The sequence below is a fragment of the Vidua macroura genome, chromosome 31, assembly GCF_024509145.1.
Source record: "Vidua macroura isolate BioBank_ID:100142 chromosome 31, ASM2450914v1, whole genome shotgun sequence".
Classification (NCBI taxonomy): Eukaryota; Metazoa; Chordata; class Aves; order Passeriformes; family Viduidae; genus Vidua; species Vidua macroura.
The window spans coordinates 1-23341 of record NC_071601.1 but is presented as its reverse complement, the minus strand read 5'-3'; the positions used below and the strand labels follow the sequence as shown (position 1 = coordinate 23341).

The 23341-nt window shown below is 40.2% G+C and overlaps 1 protein-coding gene across 1 annotated transcript in view; it reads left to right on the top strand.

The window, feature by feature from the left end:
• PKHD1 (PKHD1 ciliary IPT domain containing fibrocystin/polyductin) overlaps positions 1-22712 on the top strand; it is a gene marked incomplete at its 3' end in the record, with an annotated part of 158500 nt that extends 135788 nt beyond the window's left edge. Inside the window, exons 49-52 of the mRNA XM_054001685.1 lie at positions 5512-5577; positions 7328-7447; positions 14704-14841; positions 22599-22712. Of these exons, the coding sequence (XP_053857660.1) occupies positions 5512-5577; positions 7328-7447; positions 14704-14841; positions 22599-22712 (438 nt within the window). The remainder of the gene's footprint in view (positions 1-5511; positions 5578-7327; positions 7448-14703; positions 14842-22598) is intronic.
• Between the last annotated feature and the right edge of the window lie 629 nt (positions 22713-23341).

The following is a 23341-nucleotide window of genomic DNA, read 5'->3' as shown; positions in this document are numbered from 1 at the left end:
GACAGCTGCCGGTGTACCACCTCTCTGCAATAATTGTACATTCTGGCCGGGGTCAATTCACTTTTGACCCTCTGCTTTTGTGCCCCTCAGAAAGCCTTTTAGGGCAAACTATGGGGAAGTGGCAGGGGTGCATTACATCCAAAAATTAACGTCGGTAAATACGGATCAGATGCCAGCTCATTAATGAGCAGGCTCCTGAATTCACACAGCCTTTTACTCAGGCCTGCATGGGGGAGAAAATGGGGAGAAGGGGAAGGAAAACTCCGTGACTGAGAAGATATTGTTATTCAAATGAAGCAGGCAGCCGAATGAAGCCACTTTGGCCAGAAGTTTTGCTTTGGGTTCGGGCTTTCTGCATGCCCTCTTCCATCCAAAACTGCCTGGCGTCATGCACGTGTTTGTTTATCTTTGGGGGAAAAAAAAAGTCTGTCTAGCACAAAAGGCAAGAAAATAGACCGTATGGAGGGGATTAAAGGAGTTAAGTTGCACTGATGGTTGGAGTCTTGTAAATTAGGCTTGGAGGAGAATGCAGGGGGTGCTGAATGGGGAGAAATAATTGTAATGGAGAATGTATCTATTGTATCGGCAATGATCCTATTAACAAAGATAGTCACTGTTACCTACATACATGAAACTGTTAGCCAGCCTCTAAGCCACTTTAAAAATCACGTTTTCAGACCATTTTAAAGGAATTTTAGTCAAAGGACAGGAAACCCCATGTCCTTTTTGGGTTCTGGGTGAAGGGGAGGCTTAAGGCGCTTGAAGCATCCTGTGCCAGTCATTTCTACATCACCAGATCTGCTTTGACATGGTTCATAGCATCACTCTGATTTTCTCTGGGGCACCCTATGTGTTAAGAGAAGTGATCCTCAAAGGTCACTGTGGGCCTGCAATTGTGGTGCGACTCTGAAACACTCATGGGCTGTGGCTCAACCACATTTCAGAGGAGTGAAATATGATATGACCATGCTGAATCAAAAAAAAAAAAAAACCAAAAAAACCAAACCCAAACACAACACTTATTGTAACAAAGGTGGTGGAAATATCCCACTGGGACATCTGGGAAATTTTTTAGGAGAAATATCCTTTGTAAATTGCAATAGTAACATGATGAGCTTTTAAAGTCTGTTACAAATTTCAGCATATGGTGCCACAGAGTGGTACTGCTCCTTGGTTAAGGTCTCTGGGCAATACTGGAACTGGCTAAAAACCAGAGAGATGTTGTTTCCTTTTAGTTCACTTTTGAAATGTTTAAGCTGTTTTATTTCAGAATGGAACAAAGTGTTGTCTTCCTTCACCTCCATATTTCTCTTGGCTTCTTTTTTTTTTTTTTTCCTAAAATTTGAAGTGCTGGACAGAAACATTATTGAAAACATCACTGAAAGGATTATCAAACTTTTTATTTATCCCAAATACATTTTTCAGTAGACACAACTTTTATGCAGATGGGTCATTCTGCTGACTTTGCTCAGGCTGCTCATGTGTGAGTTGTTAAGAGAGCCTGAGGCTCAACCTCACATTACTGCTGTGTCAGAAGCAGGTTTACAATTTCCATAGTTCTTAAAAAAATAATTTGATTATACTTATTGTCTTTTCCAGATTCCTAAAGAATGATCTCACTTCCATTAGGCTCTGTGGGCTTCTATAATTGCTTTGTATAGGAGGAAAAGCACTCTAAAGAATGTTTGTTTCTAATATTAAAATACAGAAAATAAATAAACACAGATATTCTCTGCAGCCCTATTGCTTGGGGGTAAAGGAGAATCCTAGGTGAAAGACATGAAGAATGGAGTTAATTCTTTACAGAGGACTGATTGTACAGGGATGAATCTTTTCTTCCAGCCAGATAAAACTCACCCATATCAGTTGCTTCAGAGGGCCAGTTGACCAGATGTGGGCTGCTCAGTGACCTCCATGAAATCAAAGTCAGTTCTTTGCGAAGAGGTGCCCCTTGTAATCATAGAATCATAAAATTATTTACGTTGGAAAAGATCTTCAAGGTCACCAGGTCCAGCCTGTGACCCATCCCCACCTTGTCACCCAGACCAGAGCACTGAGTGCCACATCCAGTAATTTTTTTAACAGTTCCAGGCATGGTGGCTCTACCAACTTCCTGGGCAGTCTGTAGCAACGCTTAACCACCCTTTCAGAATAGAAATTCTTCCAACCCAACCCCCCCCCCCCCCCCCCCCCCCGCCAGTGCATTTTGAGGCCATTTCCTCTTGTCCTCTTGCTAATTACCTAGGAGAAGAGACCAACATCCACCTGGCTACGACCTCAGTCCAGGGAGTTGCAGAGAGCAATAGGATCCTCCTTGGGATTCTTTTTCTCCAGGCTGAGACCCACCCCCCACCTCGCCCCATTCCCTCAGTTTCTCAATTTTTGTAATAGACACAAAGAGACAAAACAACTTTCTCCTGGTGGGTGAACTCCTGTCCTTCTGGCGTGGAAGCAGAGAAACCAGAGAGTGCAGCAGTTACAAAAATAACATGATGAAATGCCCTTATAATCCTGTCAGGGTTGATTTTTTGATTATGCCATGTCTGCAGGAGGAATTTCACACAAATGCCAATCTGCTGTAAGCAAGAATTTGTGTCCATCAACCCAAAGACTTATATACATATATATGTGCGTGTGTATGTGTGTGTATATATATATGAAAATAAAAAATAAAATTGTATCTATTTATTTATATGTATATAAAATGGATTTTACACCTCTTCTCCCTAATTCATTGTCCTCATTTTATCACACTTCTGGGTATCTCCTGAAGAAGCTCCTCACAGGGGATGACCAAACACCCTCTCCTAGGTTCTCCAATTTCTAGAGGTGTGTCTCACTGTGTTGTTGATTGTGTTGTCTAAAAAGTTTTGATTTTCTGGTGATGGATGTTAGCCCAATTGATGTTAAATAGCATGGAGCTGCTTGTTATTTGTAAGTCAGGCTATTGGAGCCATTTATCCTAGTTTCAGCCCATCCTAATATCCACAGGCAAAATTCCGAGTCAGTGCAAAGCTGATAAAAGACTGAGTTTCTCCTCCTTCATGTTCACTCAAGGAGCCCTGAACCAGGAAAAGTTACCAGCAGTATCATCCAGAAGGCCTATATTTATGATCCACAGCCCAAACATCCAGGAGGAGCTGTAATAAGGCAGAAAATTGATGAGCCTTATAAAGGTTTTATACAACTAAACCCTGGAGCCTTATAACTACATTTAGCCAAGAGTCACCTTAATTCAATGTTTACTAATGATGTCCTTCATCTGTAGTGCCTGTATCTCTTCCTGTCCTGCAAAACCCAGTGATAACGTACTCAGCAGCAAAACAAAACCACCAAAAGGACTATGTCACTGTAGCCTTGATTAATCCCAAGGCCTTTATCTTTCACGATCAGTTTTTAGGAGTATTTGTGGGAAATGGCAACAAAACACTGCTGATTCACAACCGATGCACTTTACACCCCATCGATGTAAAAAATTGTACAAGTTACAAGGATGTGGAGAGTTCTGGGGACAATTCTGTCCCTGACTCTTATGCTCGTGTCAAGGGTATAAATAACTTATAATGGTTTGAATTGTCATGCTCTCTGGTGCGATGACACTTCAAATATGAGAAACTTTTATTATTGGCCTGACTCTGGACATGGCAATGATAAAACTCTGTAATTAATTAAATCTTAATGGTTCCTTTCTTTACCATATAAGGGGATTGAACCCCGTTATGAGGTCTATGCACCATATTGATCAAGTTTTATGTCCCCTCAGGATTTAATTAAAACAGCTTTTCTCTGAAAAATACAAACATCCTTAATTAGATTATTTCAGTCTGGTGTCTGCAAAAGTAAGTAAAAAAAGCAACCAAAACCAAACAAACCCAACAAACCTCACAAAATATATTTAGGTGTAAAAGGATAGTGTCAGGGCTTGGTTGTCTTGTTTTTCCTAATCCTGTTTTATCAGCTTTGGCAACTATTTTGCCCTGTGCGAGAAGGAAAAGCACCATAACCATAAAAGTGCACACAGATGTATTGTCTGAAAGCCACAAGAGTTGTGTCAGAGGCTTTAAATTAGCAGTTTCATGTCATCTTTTTCTCCTCAAATGTTCACCTTGTGGCCACTCAATGCATGCTGCTGTTCAGTGTGAGTTCTGTGTGATGGTTTGGGGCAGATTGATTTGACTGATACATGGATCAGATCCCAGCTACCGTTGGGAGAGAAGGTGTCACTGAAGAACAGGGCTGAGGCACCTGATTACTAATTAATCAGACATGAGAAAAACCTCATGGAATCAGTTTCTATTTAATTATGGAAGCCTCATTTGGCATAGGAGCATATGCTGCTAACTCAATTGAGTGCTTTCAACTGACATCAAATAGTAATTATCAGAAAGAATCAAGTTTTTTGATTATTCATACTAATTTATTGAACACTTAAAATTAATGAACCTCAGTTATTTTAAATTTGCTCAGTTGCACTGGGAGAAAAGGAGAGAGGTAGGGAAGGATGGGTTTCACAATTTAAAAGTATAGAGACTTGTTTAAAGATAAAATAAGTAAATTACAATATGGCATGAAATCCCATCAGTGGGTTGATGCACACAGAGGAAAGTTCCAGGCATGTTCTAGAACTGAGGAAAGTTCTGACAATGGCTTCATTGATACAATTCTTCTACCCCCCAAAAAAATCTTCCAACAACACTTTAGGGTCACCATAAGGGGCTGGGCAGAGGACAGGAGATTTATTTGTTTGTCAGAATGTTTCTATTTTAACCTACAGTTGTTCCAGTCTGGTGACTGAAAGGAAGTGCCTTTATATGCCACTGGAGATGAAAAGGAGGTGGGATTTTAGCTGGGTCTGAAGCAGCTTTCTCCTGCTCCTCTTTGATTTGTATTATTCTGGCCCTTCTCCTGCTGACAATACACGGGCACAAAGGTTACCACTGTGATAATTGCTGCTGACCCCTTTTCACAGCAGAGAACACAGGGTCCCTGTCTCCAGTCCATAAAGTCTGACTAATTAAAGCATCTCTTTCAGATACCAGATTTTGGGGGCAAAAAAAAAAAAAAAAAAAAAAAAATAATCAAAACTGAACTACAAAACAAAAGCTGTATTTCGCTGTTTGAGCCAGTTAATACATTATGCATTCAATGGTGTGATATCGCTTGTGTGAGAGGAACTGCTGTGGATTTATAGTGGGATAAATGAGATTCGAGTTCCAGCCCAGAATTTCTGATTGTTGAATGTTTTCTTTTTAGCTGTTTCTAATGAGTTGTCTTGAGACCTTCCGTATCAGTATGTAAATTAAAATGTGTTTGCTTAGTCCTTTCTCAATGCATTAAAAAAAAAAGGACAAAAAGTGCTTAGAAAACATGTATAGATCTCTTAAAGAAAATGTTTTTTGTAAGAAATGTATAATGTTGTCAGGAATTCATGTGTGGAAATTGATTTACTAATTTTTTTTGGTGTTAATTTGAAAGGCCTTGCTGTAACTCCCTAAAATTCTCTGTGTTCAGTCACAGGAGCTGACTTAATTCAGGTGACATTGAAAGAGAAGGAAAGAGTGGCTTTACCTGCCCCAGGTATGTGATAGTCTGTGTCAGAAAACATTGGTCTGGGAGTCACACCATTTCTTTTTATGGCTTTTTCAGGAGTAAATTGCTATTTTTCACGTCAATATTTTGTACATCTATCAAGCCAACAGAGGCTCTTGGTATTAATTTAGGTGTTTCATTGAGCCCTATCTACCATTGCTCAAGATAAATGTGTGATTCCACAGTATAAAAAACTATAAACTTTCCCTGGGAAATACCACAGCAGATCAGAAAGGTCATGGAGAATGCCAGTCTATAGTGTATTTTAGTGTTCCATAGTCTGTTATTAGTGCTCAGTTTCATGTTGAATCAGACAGAAAAACATACCAGAGACAAGGGACACTTCCACATTTTGATATTTTTGGGTATTGTCGCCTAGAGAAGTTACCTGGAACAGGGGCTAGACAGTGTTAAAGGAATAAAGTAGGTATTTATTGAAAGGCCTTCAAAGGATACACCTTGGGCAGAATAAGAGCCTGGCTGTGGCTCCACCCAAGATGGACCCAACAGAGATGACAGGTCATGAGTTTTCACACTTTTATAAGTTTTGGTCCGTTTACATATTGGGGTTAATTGTCCAATTACAGCTGCAGGTTATGAAGTCCCATCTTCCCAGATTGTTTTCCTCAATTCGGTGTTGTTTACACTTTTTGGGCCTGAAGCTGCAATGGTGTCCTTGGTTCTTGGGCTGGAAAATGATTGTTTTGTCTAACTGAACTGTGAGGAGAACTTGCTAACACTGTGTATGAAGTTCAGAGTCACACACTAAGGCAGAACAGAATCTGAAAAATGTGAAAGCTAAAACTTAAGGCATCATATTAGCTGCCTTGCTATGTTGTGATTAACAGTAATCACTTATGTGGAAAAAGGGTGTAGAGACATTTTGGCAGGGTATTTCTCCCAGAACAAACAAGTGATTGGAGAGACAGACCCAAACTTAAGGAACTCGACATGGGTTTAATTTCTGTGTTTCCCTGTGCTAACAACAGAAGTTTTTTGTACACCACAACATTACTGAGGTGGGTATAGCCCCCAAACCTTGGCATGTGCTTGCTCCCATATTTTCAATCCCCAAAGAAGATTTCCTCAAGAAAAAAAAATGCCAGAATTCCCTTTACAGTGGAAGGACAGAAGTAGGTGCTTGCAGAGGCCTCCAGAGGGAGGCCCTGCCTGCATTAGTCTAGGATTGACTAAACTTAGTGTGCAGGATTTTCCCTTGAAAGCTTCCTTTCCTCACCTTAAGGACAACAAACCTAGGGGCTATTCATTTATGTAGCCTGGCTAGTTAGCTCTCTAAAATACAAGTGCAAGTCAATCAGGTGCAATCAGGTGAACTCAGTTGCTTCCAATACTTTCCTAAGGCTCATGATTTTTCTTTTGGATTGACCTGAAAAAGGAAATTTTGGAGAAGGAGCAGGAGTTTCCATGTGTCTTGGTCAAGCTGTTTTTCCAAGGCAGGTCTTGGTCACCCCTTGGAATAGGAAAATTGCTTTTCTGGGTGTTAGCAAGCTTGTAAGAGTTGATCGCTAATTATTTTAAATTTTTTGTACTTTGGGAAAGTATGGAAATTCCCATGTCCTGGGAATTCAATCCCCTCAATCAGTTTTCTTTAAACATGAAAAATAACAAAGAATAGTTAACAGTGAAAAAAGGAGGATGTTAATGTCACAGATGCTTGACTATCAAAGAAATAGCTACAGAAAATGATAATCCTGTCTTTATGTGTTCTGTTTTGTAGTTCCTTCTTGTGCTGTCTTGAAATGGTCACTCCCAGAGACATGGAATGGTGTGGGAAAAGGCTGGGGTGGATCCAATGGCAGCATCCCAGGCCCTGGGGAAGATGTCATCATCTTGCCAAGTACGTGAGGAAGGAAAGGTGTTTAATTTCTGTGGAGGTGCTGGGCTCTGCCTACATTTTGGATTGATGTTTGTGTTCCAATATGGGTTCCTTGGCCCTGGTGGCCATTCCAGTGTGTGCAGGACCCCATTTGTTCCTTGTCACCCAGACTGCAGTACAAAAATGTAGTTTTTGGAAGAGAATGATAATTCTTTTCCATTTTCACATACGTATGAACACAAACACTTATACTGACTTTCAAGCTGGAGTATGTACAGGGACCTCAATTCAGAAGAGAACTTGTAAGAACCACAGCTCACAAAGTGCTCATCTCTTGCCCCATCTCTCTCTGTGTTTTGTGCAAGGATCATATTTTACATTTCTGCATAACCTTCCGTTTTATTTTCTGTTGCAATTCCCACTTATCAATGGTAATTTCTCAAACCATTAGCCATGGATGCCTCCTAGATATTTTAGCTTAGGCCTGTATTTCAACTGAGTTACACCTAAATCCCTGCTCATCTTAGCAGGGATGCTAAGGATCCCTTAGCAGGGATCACTGCATGAAAACTGGATTTTAGTACATTTATTAGGGAATTTGCAATAAAATCTGGAGAAAAGCTTGTGATAACCACTTTACATAAGAGCTGACCCTCCTTTTGTAGTTGGACTACATGAGGTCCTGAGTTCCTTTCCAGATGTAATTATTGAATGATCCAATGAATATTTTTTGATATGTAACTGAAATATTCTAGAACATGATGTTGTCTCCTTATTTGTTTGAAACCAGTTAAGCCTCTCTACCTACCACAGCTCCACTTCTGGAAATGTGGAATGTGGATAACACTGCTTCATGTCTACACCTCTCCCACCTGGTTTTGGTTTATGGCTTTTGTGGAAGGAAATGTTTGTGTTGGTATTTGGGCATGGGGCTTCAGTCATGGTTAGGGCTTCTCTGGCCTGTGTCATTAAAGATTTCATATATATATATATGTACATGCATAGATATATTTATATGAAGATAAACCCTAACCATGACTGAAATTCCATGCCCAAATACCAACACAAACATCTCCCACATATATACATCTATACACACACACATACACACACACACAGACACACACACACACATATATATATATATATATATATATATAATTGAGGGTTACATTAAGAATTATGATCCACCTTCTATATATATTTAGTTTACTCTTCAATTTTCTAGTAAATATAAAAAAAACCTAAAGCCTGTATTTTTAAAAATATTAATTTTCTTCATTTTTGGAGGAACTTACATTGAGCTAAAGAGTAGATAATGTTGGAGTTCAGGGAGAATTTCTTAATGGAAAGGGTGGTCAGGCATTGGCAGGGGCTGCCCAGGGAGATGGTGGAGTCCCCATTCTTGGAGGTGTCCAAAGAAGGTCTGGAGGTGGCACTCAATGCTCTGGACAGGGTGACAAGGTGGGGATCAGTCACAGGTTAGACTCAATGGTCTTGGAGGTCTTTTCCAGCCTTAATGATTCTGTGATGACCAGTTCACCAATATCAACCCATTACTGCCATAAGACCAGAACATTGCAGTTTTCACCATCATGTGTCAGATGTAGATATGAATAGGCACAGAGGTAAATTTACACAGTGAATAACAAATTAATAAATAAATAGGTTTGGCTGAGGGTTTGGAGTTCTATTGTTTAGATCAGATCAGGAGAGTAGAAGATGAAGGATGAGTTTGTGATGCATGATGAATAAAGCTCTTCTGTGTTTCCTGCAAAGGTGAGGAGCTGAAGCATATCTAGAGAAGGGCAATGATGCTGGGGAAGGGTCTGGATCACACTCTGAGACACTCAGTGGAGTTCTTGGGGCTGTTCTGTGCAGGGCCAGGAGCTGAACTCAGGGATTCTTGTGAGTCCTTTCCAACCCAGGTTATTCCATGATTCTGTGATTCTATAAAAAAATCTCTTCACTCCCATTGCCAGAGTAAATGTATTTGTTGGTTGATGTGCAGAAACTTTTTTCCTCTCCAGTGCCTTTCTGGAATCCTCCTTTGATTTTATCCTGAGAACACAAACATGAACACAAACACAAACTGTCTATCACACCATCTATTTTGTTGCCTTTTCTGGTCATCCTCTCTCTATTTTATTTCTGCTCTCCCTCTTCAGTCCTGCTGGTTTGGAGACACTCACTGGTGTTGGACTCAACAGAGTACAGGGTCTTAAATTAGAGTCATGGTCCTCACCAGGGTGATAAGGGAACTGGATTTGTTGCTCAAATAAATGCATTAAAAATTAAGTTAGGCAAGATGAATTTTCTGTCCATTTTGCATGCTTTGCTTTGCTGCCAAAAGCGTTTGAGTCTTCAGTTCAAAGAAAGCCAGCCCCTTGCTTGGATCCAAAATCTAAAATGAAATCAACAATTTTAAAATGTATGTTTAATTGTAGTATTTTATGTATGTTTCTCTTCCCTTTTCCACTGGCTTTTGCAGACCCTGCTTAACTCAGAATGACTCCAGAAGGCTTCAAAAAAGTGACAGTTTGTTCTCATGAGAACAAATATTCTACAAACCACCCAAACTTTGTGCTGCTATACACACCAAAAGAAGTTTTTATGATTCACTCCTGGCAAGATGCATCCGTGTCTTACTCTTTGCTGTCTTCTGGTTACTTAAAATTCTCTTCTGGGAGCCATCGACAATGATTTTCTGGTTGAAAGCCAAGACATGAGCTTGCTTCTGGTATTCTGTGCATGACTAGCTTAGTCCTTTCAGCCCCCAAAGAACAGTTTTAGAGTCATAAAAGCAAATAATAGATCAGTTTTAGGGTCATAAAAGCAAATAGTAGATGCTTAGTGCTAATTTCTAGTGTGAAGAAGTACAGGGAAAGACTTTGGTCAGACACTGTTGAAATCTTTGACTGAATGTGGGTTCCTAGAGTTCACTGGAGAACTGGGGCACTGTCTAAATTTAGCTATTGAAGGCTTCAATTTAAAGGCTTATTTAAAAAAATAAGCAGAATTGCAACATTAGGGCTACCTCATGGGCTGATCTCAGGAAGGTTTGAAAAGGTAGAAAATGCCTCTATTAGCAAAATATACATATTAGAAACCAGGTTTTTGTGTTCTTGCTTGGTGTCTGCTTGACACCTGGAGATTTGGACAAGCTTGGAAATTGGGGTTGTGTACTAAGTTCTTTCTTTTTTTGCCCTGATTGACTTCACAGACTTAGTACAAGGATGACTTTCACTTGCAACAAAGGCGTGTTCCTCATGTAAAAGTGACTTTTAGTGTTGGTGTGCTGCTACAATTCCCATCAGTATCTGTCTCCCCAGTGGATATGAGTATCTTCCAGCCTGATCTGGAAATCCTAAGCTCAGGTTGCCACAGCTTGTGCTTTTATCCCTGGAGGTTCATCCTCCAGAGCCACAGCCATCCCACAAGGACCTCTCACATGCATCAGGCTTCAGCAGGCACACCACCTTGGAAAACGAGCCAGAGGAGTTTAGTCATGCCATTCCAGCAGCCAGCAGAGGCATTAGCTTCCCAAAGCCCTGGGATTTTCAGGGCTTTGGTTTATGGCTTTTAGTGTGGCACACTCCTGATGCAGTGTGCTCTGGGTGGAAGGAGAATGTGTTATAATTCCAAGCAAAGGAATGCTGTTTTGAAGGGTATTGATATGATATCATGTAGCCTCTGGCAATTTCTATCTTCCTTTTTTTTTTTTTTTTTTTTTTCCCTCTCCAGTGGTGGAATTCACTCTGTTCTTCATTTTCTGATTTTGATTTTCTTTGAAGTTTTTCTGTTTGAAGAGATGAATGCTGGAGTACTGTATCCCATATAATAGCTCCTCTGTTGTGCCTGATTTCCATTCAATTGCATGCTATGGTGTTTTATACAGCAATGTGGCTGATCAAAGGCATTTTGTGTCATTGCTGGAGTCATTAATGTCTTCTCAGTATTGTACATCTGAACATTAAGACTCTGGCATACCTGAGCTTTTTGTCTGAAGAAAGTGTATGTACAATGAAATATTGCCCTGTTCTCAAGCTCAAACTGTGGTGTGCTGAAAGTGGTTTCTTGCCTTTATATGAATATTTTCATGGTGGGAAAACAGCTCCAGTTTGTCTTTCTCTGAAGGTAAATCCTTTGAGCTCAGTGACCTAAAGTCTATTATTTTAACTGCTAAGTCATATCTCCCTCTACGAGGTAAATGAGTGTATTCTGTAAAGAAGTTACCTTTGAATCTGTTTGCTTTCCTCCTCAAGTGTGGAAATACTTTTTTTCCTCCCTCAAAAGAGTGTTCTGTTGTTTCTGCGGAGCAACATTTCACCCTCTGAGGACTTCACACCCCAAGCATCACACCCCAGAGTGTTGTCCTTTTAAACTGAGGAAACTCTAGGTTTGCAGAGATATCTCTGAGTGGGGGAATTTCTCACTCCTCTGTTTCAAGGCTCACACACATGATGCCACAGTTACAGAGCAGTCAGCATTTCCTTTATAAAACCATTTTTAGAAAGATGTGCAACTCAGCAAAAAAATCTCTGTTCTAGACTGAAATGTGACATATAAATGGCATGCCTGGGAGCGCTGCTTCTTTTCCTTGTAAAAATGTTTCAGCCTGTGTTTGATGAATATACTTATGGCCTTTGTCAACTGCAGCTTTTTGCCACATTCTTGAGCTGTGATTTCACAAACTAGATTCTCCTTCTGTCTGAGAGATACCATTTTAACAACATCTCCCCCTTATTCTCCTCTCTGTTTCATATCCTCACATCCTGAGCCTTCCTTCCACAGCTCTGCAGGGCATGGGACTGTACCTGTCCTGTAAAGAGATTATAGACAGGAGTCTCTTCATGCCTGTAAAAATATATTAAGTACTAACACCGTAAGATTTAGGGGGGAAGAAAAAAGCACTTGCTTCTTAGAGACTTACTTCATTTGAATGCTGTGAAAATGTTGCATGCTTGAAAGATGTTTCAGCTCAGGGATGCAGGGAATTTGTTTTGGAATGAGGGGTTCAGATTAACCATGGCTTGCTGCTGTACTTGGTATAGTCCTTGAGAACAAACATCCAGGGCTTTCAGAGTGCTCATGGCCAGAGAGAAAGGATGAAAATACAGAGGGGAAAAGGAAGAGGTGGGATAATTGATTCACAAGGAATATGTAGGTAGGAGACAAACAAGTCTGTAAGCAGAACCAGAACTCCAAGCTTGAAAAGAGAACCTGAAATAAAATTTTCTTTTCCCTGGAGGTTGTGAAATTAGAGAGTTGCAAAACCAAGGAGTAAAAAACTAGAAAATGCTACTGTTAAGGACAGCCTACTAATATTTTCCTTCAGTCTACTTCCGAGTGTACTTCATTAAGGTTTTCACAGAATCATATTGATTATGTTTCCTGCAAACAGGGCTTGGAAATTTTGTTAAACCTATGTGCTAAATAGTTTGAGCCAGTCCCTGATTACATGATTTTTGGCAAGGACTGTGCTACCCATTTTATGGTCATTTGTGTTCTCATCCACAGCAGTTGCCAATGTCCACTGACAACAGTGAAACTGTTAAGTAGCAGAACCACTTCCCAAGACACTTCATGGTTCTTATATTCCACACAAAACTGGTTTCAAGTGTCCCATTCTCACCCCTCTGTCAAAATGCACCATAAAAATATGCGTTCTTTAATCTTTCCTGTTTTCTCCATCTATGCCTTGCAATAAATGCTTATGAGAACAATGAGAGTCACAGAAGACCTCTGTGTAGGGTAGGGCTGTCATTATGTTGAAGATTTTTTTTTTTCCCTGCAATCTGTTCCTATGAAAGCCTTTATTAGCCCCTTGTTAGGGAAACACCTTGCTTTTCCTTCTTCCAGGAGCACCCACTGACTGAGAGATGCACCATACTGTTACTCTTGTCAATAATGAAAGGGGATGGAAACCACAGTTTCAGGGCCTGAGCTGTTTTCCAGTGCAATCAACTGAGAAGTTCTTAGTGACATCCAAGAGCATTAGACAGGCCCTGGGGGTGGAATTCACCTCTGTGTAGCGGGCTGCCTCTAAATGATCCACCATTTACATCCTTGCTCATGTCCTACTTGGAACACTTAAGAGGCATTTTAAAGGCTCCCAGGCTGCAGACTTTCAGCTTCAGGAAGCAGCAGTGATGTTGTCATTGTGCTCAAGCCATAAAAGTTTCCACTCTGTTCTGAAATATAAAAAATATCTCCCTTGCTTTCTCCTTATGGATCTGAGGGAATGGTGCTTTGCCTTGGTCATTGCTAACTGATTTTTAGAGGGAAATATAATTGCAGAATGGAACTCATGGTTGACCTGGTGATGACCTCAGAGCTCTTTTGCAACCTTAACAATTCTGTGATGCTATGAGCTCTGGCTTCCTGCAGGTTATGTTTGTGTAAGCAAAGCTTTCCTCTTGGATGGTGAGGAAGAGGTGAGTTTTCATACACTAAACCTAACTCAGAGCAAAGCCAAGATGAAAAGAGGGAAAAGTGGTAACAGAAAGTCAGTGTTCATGCTGTGTGGCTGCAGTTTGTCACCCTGCTCACTACTGTGGACAAGGTGGGGACTTGCAGTCGCTTTGTACCATGATGCACCTTGGTGATACTGATGGATATTTTTCCATTTCCATCAATCTTAGAATCCCATAAGGGTTTGTATTTGAAAGGACCTTAAAGCTCATATTGTTCCAACCTTCTGCCATGGGCAGGGACACCTTCCACTAGACCAGGCTGCTCCAAGCCTTGTCCAGTCTGGTCTTGACTGCTTCCAGGGATGAGGCATTTTGTCATTCTTGTTCTCTTCAAAAGAACTCTCTTGTCCTCTTCAGTTCCATAAAGCAAAAATGGGAAAGATGGGGAGAGACTATTTGCAAGGGTCTGGAGTGACAGAACAAGGACTAATGGCTTCAAACTGAAACAGAGTAGGTTTACATTAGATATTAGGAAGAAATTTTTCCCTGAGGGGGTGGTGAGGCCCTGGCACAGGTTGTCCAGAGAAGCTGTCACTGCATCCCTGGAAATGTCCAAGGCCAGGTTGGACAGGGCTTAGAGAAACGTGGGACAGTGGAAGGGTTCCTTTCCTATGGCAGGAGGTTGGAAAAAGAAGATGTTTAAGGTCCCTTCCAACCCAGGCCATTCCATGATTCTATGAAAACCAATCTGAACATAAAACTCAAGCCAAGCTGACATTCTTCACCAGCTCGCCACACTTTTTGGCAAGTGGTGTTGTCAGGCTGCCATTGACCTAAACAACCCTCTCCTTTGTTTCCCAGACAGGACCATCCTGGTGGATGTGGTTCTTCCCCCTCTGAGAGGACTCTACATCCTGGGGACCCTCGAGTTCCCCAGCAACTCCAGCAACGTCCTGAGCGCAGCCTGTGTCGTTGTGCTGGGGGGTGTGCTGAGAGTGGGTGAGTGAACAGCTGATCTTTGGGATGCCTGGGGTTTATTTCTGCTCTTGATAGGAAAAAAACTGTGGAGAACTAAGAGTGTCACCATAAACATGCTGTCCAACCTGATGCCCCGTGGCTATCTGGATATCTGCAGTTTGGACACCCAGGATCCATGTGAAGCACGATAATTATCCACTGAGCTAATTACCTATTCCTTTAATGGCAATGTGTTACAAATACTGCAATCTGCACCTCACTCCTGGTTTCACTGGGGCAGAGATTTTATCTGATATGTGTAAAAGCCCTCCCTACTTCCTGTGGGGCTGCTTTATGAGACAGTAATTCCTCAGGGCAGGATCTGCCCTAGTGTTCAGGCAATGCCTGGTGCCTATGGGCATTAATAGGACACTTTTTGTGACACAGAAATATTTAAAGCCAACATAAACAGAGTCATGAAGAATTCCCTGAATGCCTGGAAATCCTGCTGTGGTGTGAAACAGCTGGATTCAGCACACTTGTTCTTCTCATCCCTCAGTACAGATGAGCACCAGGACCACAGGAAGGTACCACCTTGCCCCTACTTCCAGCTGTTTCACAATCCCCAAAGTCACCGGGGCTGTTCCACATTATTTACAACAGTCAGGATCGGTGTTTTTCCACTCTGAAGTAATTACTCACATAATTCCCTTTAAATATCAAGGTTTCTAAAGCCAGGCATTATATTTACTTACAGGAATCCTTAGGATGCTGGGATCAAATTGTTGATCACTGCTTGACCTTTCTCAAGATTGGTTTCATGAACTTTAAAAAGAGAATTTGTTTGTGTAATCACCTCCTGAGGAAGTCTGCTTCAATATTTGTTTGTTGTTAATCTCAAGGGACTGTTTAGTTAATATAGTACTGGCCAAAAAAGTTATTTTGCTGTCTTGTGTTTTTCTTTGGAAAAAGAGGTTGGAAAGCTTAATCTGGGAGGTTAAAAAATATATATACTTAAAAGAGTGTCAGTCATTTCTTACTTAGACTCCTTTGCACTTTAAATATGGTTTCATATTGGTTTTAAGAAAAAGCATGTGTTCATTGCTAAACACTTATTAAAAAAACATTGAGGCACTTCGCTGCACAAACTCCCCTCCAGCACATCTGTGAGCAGTAATGATATTAAAAGCCAGACAGGTATTTGCAGCTGTTGAGTCACAGTCCAGCCTCTCCTGGAGAGCTGTTCTTTTTCAGCTGTGAGATGATGGGTGGGTAGAGACTCTGCAAGTTTCCCACATCTCATACTGGCTTCTCTGCCTGCATGTAGAGCTGGGAGTGCCGGTTTTTTCCTCCCTTCCCCTTTCCCTTCCCATGTGTTCGAGGCCTTACGGTAACGTCTTGGAGCCCATCTGTCCAATCCTGCCTGTTCCATGCCTGAAGGAAGGGTTTTGAAGCCCATCTGTCCGACTCCACCACACCCTAAAGAAATCCTGACACAAAACAGATAATGAGACAGTTTAGTAAACAGATTTAATAGATGTGGACATCAGCGTTCAGCACTGCCTGAGCAGGATCTCAGGCTGGCATCACGTGAGCCAAATCCCCAGGTCCTGCCTGTTGTATAATTTCTCCATGTCCTGTTTTCAGTGTAACAATCTATAGCCACATGCTGTTCCTTCTAATTCCATGGCCTGGGACAAAGACTTTCTGGTAAAGCTAGAGTATTTTGTCCCCTTAAACTCCTAGAGAACAATGATCAGTTTAGAAATTCATCTTATCTGGTTTTGGTGTCCTCCAGATCACTTGACTTCTTCTCTGCAGAGACAAAACAAAATCAGAAGGTTAAATCATGACCATAAATGCATAGGAACTAAATGATGATGGGAAATATGCAACAGAGGGAAAAAAAATCAGTGTAAAATTGGAATTTATCAACCATAACAAGAACCTAATTAATTTTATTGAAACAATAATTTACAGGTAAACTGGGATGAGAAAATAGTGATGGTTGGGAAATCAGAATTTTTGGAGCACCATTGACTGTGCAGGGTCAATCATCACTTTTCTCTTTAATGTACAATCACAATCCCTGTGAATTATGATCCCTGGAAGGTGTGAGATAATTTAAGATCCACAAAGAACTCTGTCAGAACCCTTGGAAAACCCAAAGGAAAATGTGTGGATCTGCCCCCACAGGAATTTTCTGAGTGCTCCTAGACCTTCAATGTTGTTGGATCCAGGGAAAATTTCTGATTATTTCTACTTTCATAGTCCTACCTCCAAGATAAGGAATTTATCTCTTTCACTTTATCCTTCAAAGTGTTTTATTTTATGATGATGTTTGCAGTAGAATTTTAGTTACACCATTTATTTCTATTTCTCTGCAATGTGATCCTGTAAAAATTGGCTATTTTCCCAGCTTATAAAAGGAGAGTTTGAGGTTCAGAGAGAAAGCAAAGTGCTAAATATCATTAGCACATCTGTGTCAAAACAAAACAAGAAATTGAGTTCAACATCTCACAGTTGTTTTTCCATTCTCAGCTAAGATGATTCTGTCCATTTTAACCCACAAGCATTAAAACTCAGACGATACGTGCAGAAAGTGCCCTGTTCCACTGCTGAGCAAAGCCCTCAGCTCCCAATAAACCTGAAGAAAATGCTGAAGTTCACTTGGCACACATTGATCCATTGGACTTCTCCTGAACTAAACTGCACTCAGCTGCTCTTTGCTGGCAGGCTGCTTTTGCTTTTTATAGTAGAGCCCGCCAAGTAATTATCTAGATAGGATTTCTCTTTTTAGTTTCAACTTGTCACATTCTTTCCTTCACATATCTCCTGATGGCTGCTTGTCAGTCATGTCACTCATTGGAGGCAAGAAGCCTAAGGTCATCATTAGCTCATGGCTTGATTGTCTGGAGAGGGAACCCCAGACAATTCTAATGCCTCTTATCTTGCTTGTGGTAAGAGCTCTAATGCATTTATTCCCCCTCTTTTCCGTGAAGAAACCCCATACTGATTCGTCAAAGGGTAAACCAGTGTATTTCATTAAATGGCCATGTGTTAGCAGTAAATAAAGAACAGTAATTAGAGCACCAGTGAGTTTCACCAGTGTACTATCTTTTCCAATTTCTCCAGCACCTCTGTTGTGTGGGTCCCATCTTTGGCTGTGGGCTGAGTCCCACCCTGCACACATCATCCCTGCACACATCATCCCTGCACATCCCTGCACACATCATCCCTGCACACACATCCCTGCCCAACTTGTATGAAGAAGGGATTCTGTTGGTGTAACAGGATGTATTTTCATTCCAGACCACAGAAAAAAGTGATTTGAGAAGATCATTGGACTATTTGTATTCCCTTCAATGAACCCCTCAGCCTCTGTCTGTTTGGCTTTTACCCCTCCAAGCCATTCAGTTTCTTTTAACTGATTGCACCATGTAGGGAAAGGATTTGGTTCGCATGTTCAAGACACCCAAATTTAGGTGTAATGTGGACATCAGCACATGAGCTGCTGTTCCAGTAGAGGTCTATCCAATATAACCAGTGAAGCCCCTGCAGTGAGACTGGTTGATAAAGGTATCTAGAGAAAATCTACATTACAAAAGACATTTTAAAAAAACATTAAAAACTCTACATAAAAAACCTGAATGCAGGTATATGATTCTCCCCAGAAATATGGTTCAGTTGCCTAATTATAAGGATTTTCTATTGTTCTGGGCATCCTCAGGTGTCTCCCCCTGCCTGCAACTTCTGCTTAAAAGTCCCACTCTTCAGTCATTTATCCCTGTCTTGTATCTGCCATCCAAGAGAGGATTTGGAGGGCACTGGGACTCTCAGATCCCATCCTATGTGTCTCACCACTTATTCCTCATTCACTCCCCACTTCTGGCTGTTGGTTCCTATTCCACAGCTATGGAGATGTGGAGCTGAGGACTTCTGAAATCTTCTGTACATTTGGCAGAAAGAGACAACCAAGTGAGGTCTCCTTGTTTGGCTGCTTTCCAGAGTGCAGCCTGAACACCTGAAGGAAGCCCCAGAAGAGAGCCAACAGTAGGTGCTGTCCAGCTGTGTATTGACCATGAATAAAAGCTCCTCAGACTTTCTGGTGAAAGTATGGCACAGTTTTCAAAATAGCTGGGTACTTGGAGTCCAAGAAGTTTTGGATTCAGGAAACAGAGGAGGTGGTCCCAGCAAGATACTCAGCTAAGTCTGTTTGCCAGGTGAAAGGAGGAGATCTTATCTCAGAGATTTTGTTGCTCTTATATACAACAGCTGTTGCAGAGTGTTATGTTGTGAAAAAAAGAGAGGGCTAGAAGGGAGGAAACACCCACCATCCTAGGAAAGATTTGAATGGGTTTTGCTATGGAACAAAACCCTAAACAATACAGCAAAAATTTGTCAGGAGGAACATCTGGAACAGAACTGAAATATGAAAACAATGGAAAATGCTTTTAAAACTCAACAAACTATATCCAGACCACAGTCCAGAATAATGAAAATCTGGGTAGAAAAAACACATCTCTATTTCTGTTCTTCTGTTTATTCCCTCCTTTATTTCTTGCAGTAGGTTTTCTCCTCTCTAGGGGTTAGACCTGATGGAGAATTATGAACCAGCAGAAACCATTGTGCTAACAGATCTGTGTTACAATCTCAACATTTGCATCTGACACTTCTTCAGGACAGTGTGTATCATTGGTGAATTTATTAACACATCAGGTTGTTTAACACAGAATTATCATAAATGATTGGGGCTTTTTGCACTGTGTAGTGCAATTGGAAGAACACATGTTTGAGGGAGTCCTGCCTCTGTCTTTAGTGCCTTCTGACCTTTTCTGCACATCTCACCAGACATTTCCATCTTTTCGTAATTTCCAGTTTGCAAGTATCCTTTTTTCCTGGTTTTCTGCCAGCAGCATGTTAATATTTCACTTTATGATCAATCAGGTTGCTCATCAAATTGCCAGGGCTTCCAGCTGGAGTAGAAGCATGAAAGGGGATCCATTTCCACTCATCTCGTGCAGGATGGGGAATTGGGCAGTTTGGTGTGGTCTTATGTTGGATTTGCTCACCACAGAAAAGTGGGACAAAAAATCAGAAGTTTTCACAACCAAAGTCCAAAGATGGACACTTAAAGCCCAGATCTTTCACTTATGTGTTGCAGAATTTATGATTCCTGTTGTTTGTGGCAAGTTGCTGTATCCAACAAAATTACACAAGAGCTGTGATTTCATTGCTAGTTACTTCATAAGGTTCTGAAATTTACCCAGCTCCTGTGACTTGTATGAATCAACTATTTTGGAGTCCCCTTATGAGTAAGCTGAAGTAGCTGCTGCTTCCATATCTTCATTTTCATGGGCCATTCTGTTGGAATCTATTTATACTTAGCCAAAATGTGTATCTGAGACCTTACTCAGCTTTTCCCTTTGTTTTTCATTCTTCTCCATTCATTCCCAGAGAGATTCTTACCTTTTCAAGACCTCTTGCCTTATAATGTTCAATATTAGAGAATCACAGAATGGATAAAGTTGGAATGGATCACTGAAGGTCATCTAATCCAACCACCTTGCTCAAGCAGGGTCCCGTAGAGTATTCTTCACTTTTTTCCTAATTCTTCACTTCTAAATTCTTGCTGACTTTCCTAGAGTATCCTTGTAATTGTTCTCTCCAGTTGTATCAGTTTATCTGCTTACTTTCAGTATCTTCACACAAGTTTGGGTCCCCAATAAAACATTGAATGCCACAGGATTTGCAGGACCAGCCCTGGTTGAGTCCATGTCCCCATTCCAGTGACTCAGGCTGTAAATTAGTGTGCGCCACGTTCCTGCTGTACTCGTGTAGTTTGTTAATCACAAAGTTTTGTGCTACTAAGCCAAGTGCCTTGGAGAAGCCAATTATACGATATCAAAGCTATTATCTTTATCAACTAGACCTGTAATCTCATTAGGAGACGATAACAAGGAAGGTTCACAGGACCTTTTTTTTCTATAAAAGCAGGTTGATTGGCATTAATTATATCATCCACCTTTAATGATTTATTAATTGTATTCAGAGTTGGACATTCCATTTTTATTTATTTTTCCCCCAGAATCAGTGTCAAGTTGACAGTCCTGTAATTACCTGGGGCTCTTACTTTTATCTTTGTTTGAAATATTGGCACAATATTAGCTTTCTTCAAGGACTCTCAGACACCATGAGTGATCCCAAAATTATTGAAGATTCCACCTTAATAGTCCAACGGATTTCCTGTAAAACTCTCTGCTAGCACTTGCATTCAAGTTACTGAAATCCATTGATTTAAACCCATGGAACTATTGATGGCAATAAGCAAGTATTAAGCCTGTTTTTCTTCCAAAAATTCTTAAAAGAAGCAGAATTTTTCTACTGATTGATGACTACTATGTTCTTTTGTGTCATTTTCCAATTAGAGTTTCCAGCCACTGGAGAATTTCTGTGAATATAATCTTCCCTTTTTAATTTTATTTTATTTTCCGTTATAAATAGTTTTATTATGACCTTTGTTTCTCACTCTGACTGTATTTTTTATTTGTGTGGTTTTGGCTTTTTTTTAATAAGGGAAACATTTCTTAATATGTTGTGCTTTTTTTGGACTAAAATTTATGATTTTTAGCTAAATGTAGATGTAAATCTTTTAAGGGAGGGAGAACTTCCAGTTCATCCTATAGAATCCCCATTTCCAATCATTTGTACATGATTGTTAAGTCTGGAAACCTACTTAAAAATTGTTTTAAAACTGAGCTGAGAATTGGATATATGAGATGGTTTTAACTGACTTAACTATAATAGTAAATGCTTTGTAACCAGGAGCAAAAAAACATGAGAAATTGTGAAAGTATATTTGGAAACAACCTAATTTCTGCTTTTCCTCTGATCAAAACACAGTTATGGGAGTTTAAAAAAAGGAAATCCAACCTGGTTTGGGTCTATGATGGACACTGAAAAATAATTCCCTCCATGTCCCCAGAGAACATACGTGCTCACAGGTGTGAGATATATTAGATGGGGAACATGCAAGTCTTATACTGTTTGCCTTTTACCCATTGAAAAGGTGTACAGAGAATTTAAATATCCTCAGTTATCAGTCAGGTGCTGGTGGGGAAAAATTAATTGTTTTATTGATTTCACATAAATAAAAAAAGGCTCTTAAAGCAAAGTGTTTCTTTAGGATACAAAATCAGCTCTCTTTTCCAAACTAGTAATTTTTAAATATTAAAAGAACATGACAGGCCAGCTAATTTTGTACAGATACGTATATATATTTTAGTTCTACATCTGCTGCAGTTTTCTGTTGCATAATTGATTTTATCTCTAATTTTAAAGGAATGCTGAACTCCTTTACTGGACCTCTACATACATTTCTCCAGGGCAAAAACTGTCCTACTTTTTCCTCCTTAATATCTGTTTAGTGCTGGGCCATTTTCCTCTGAAACTGTAAACTACCCTTGGTGAAAGAAATGAAGGCAAAGTTGGAATACAGTTTGCTGTGCAGACTTATCACCATTGCACACATCAAAACTTCTTGGGCACTTTCTTTTTCCCTGCTTTTTATTCCTCAGTCTTTCTAGTTTTCCCATCCTTGCTGTATGATTATCCTGCCACTGGTGAAGGAGCAAAAAGGAAAAAACTGGTTGAGTATGGAAATATTAATTCAGCCATTTAGGTATTTCTTTAAAATCAGATTCACACATATTCTCCCCCTAGTTTCCCTTCCATTTTCAGTGTCACAGAAGCCATGGTACTTTTGTGGTGGGTTTGATGCTGTCTTGTCTTTATTGCAGGTTCTTTGCAACATCCCCTAGAAAGGGATTTAAAGCTGCTGTTCCTTCTTCGGGCTTCTGAAGGGATTTACTGTGATCGTCTGGAGGACATAAATGTCCAACCAGGGAGTATTGGTATGAAACATGAATTCCACTTGTCACAGGAAACTAATTTTTGGTAATATCCAAATCTACCATCAATCTGTTGAGACTACTACTATGTTGTGCAAATAAACCTCAAACAAAGGTACACATATTTTAGAGCTAACATTTAATATTCTGGGACATATCATATCTGTGAAAAGCTTCTGTATTTTGGATTTGTCCTCTGGTTTTGGATCCCTTTTCCGGGGGGGGCGGAGCGAAAGTTCATTGTCCAGAAAGATTAATAATAGCTGCATAATTTTTTGTACCCTTCATTCCTGGAGTTTTACCTAACTTGTTTACTTAGATATTTTTTTTCTTTAAATGGTAGATATCATTGTCTGCAATTCCTTCAATTCTAATTTGTGTCAATGAGACTTCTGTGGTAAAATCCCCTCTCTTGCCTGTACATGCGATGGTCATTTTACTTTATTGAGGACTTATTGCTCCTTCACTTTGTATTTTGAGTGAACGTTTTGTGCTGTTCTTACAGTTCTCATAAAATATAGAACCACACTTTAATAAATATAAAGATTTCCATATATTTAGTTATTGCTTCAGTTCTTCTCAAACCTCTTTTTCTTTAACATTTGAAATCCTCCTTCTGTTATTTCTTTTTT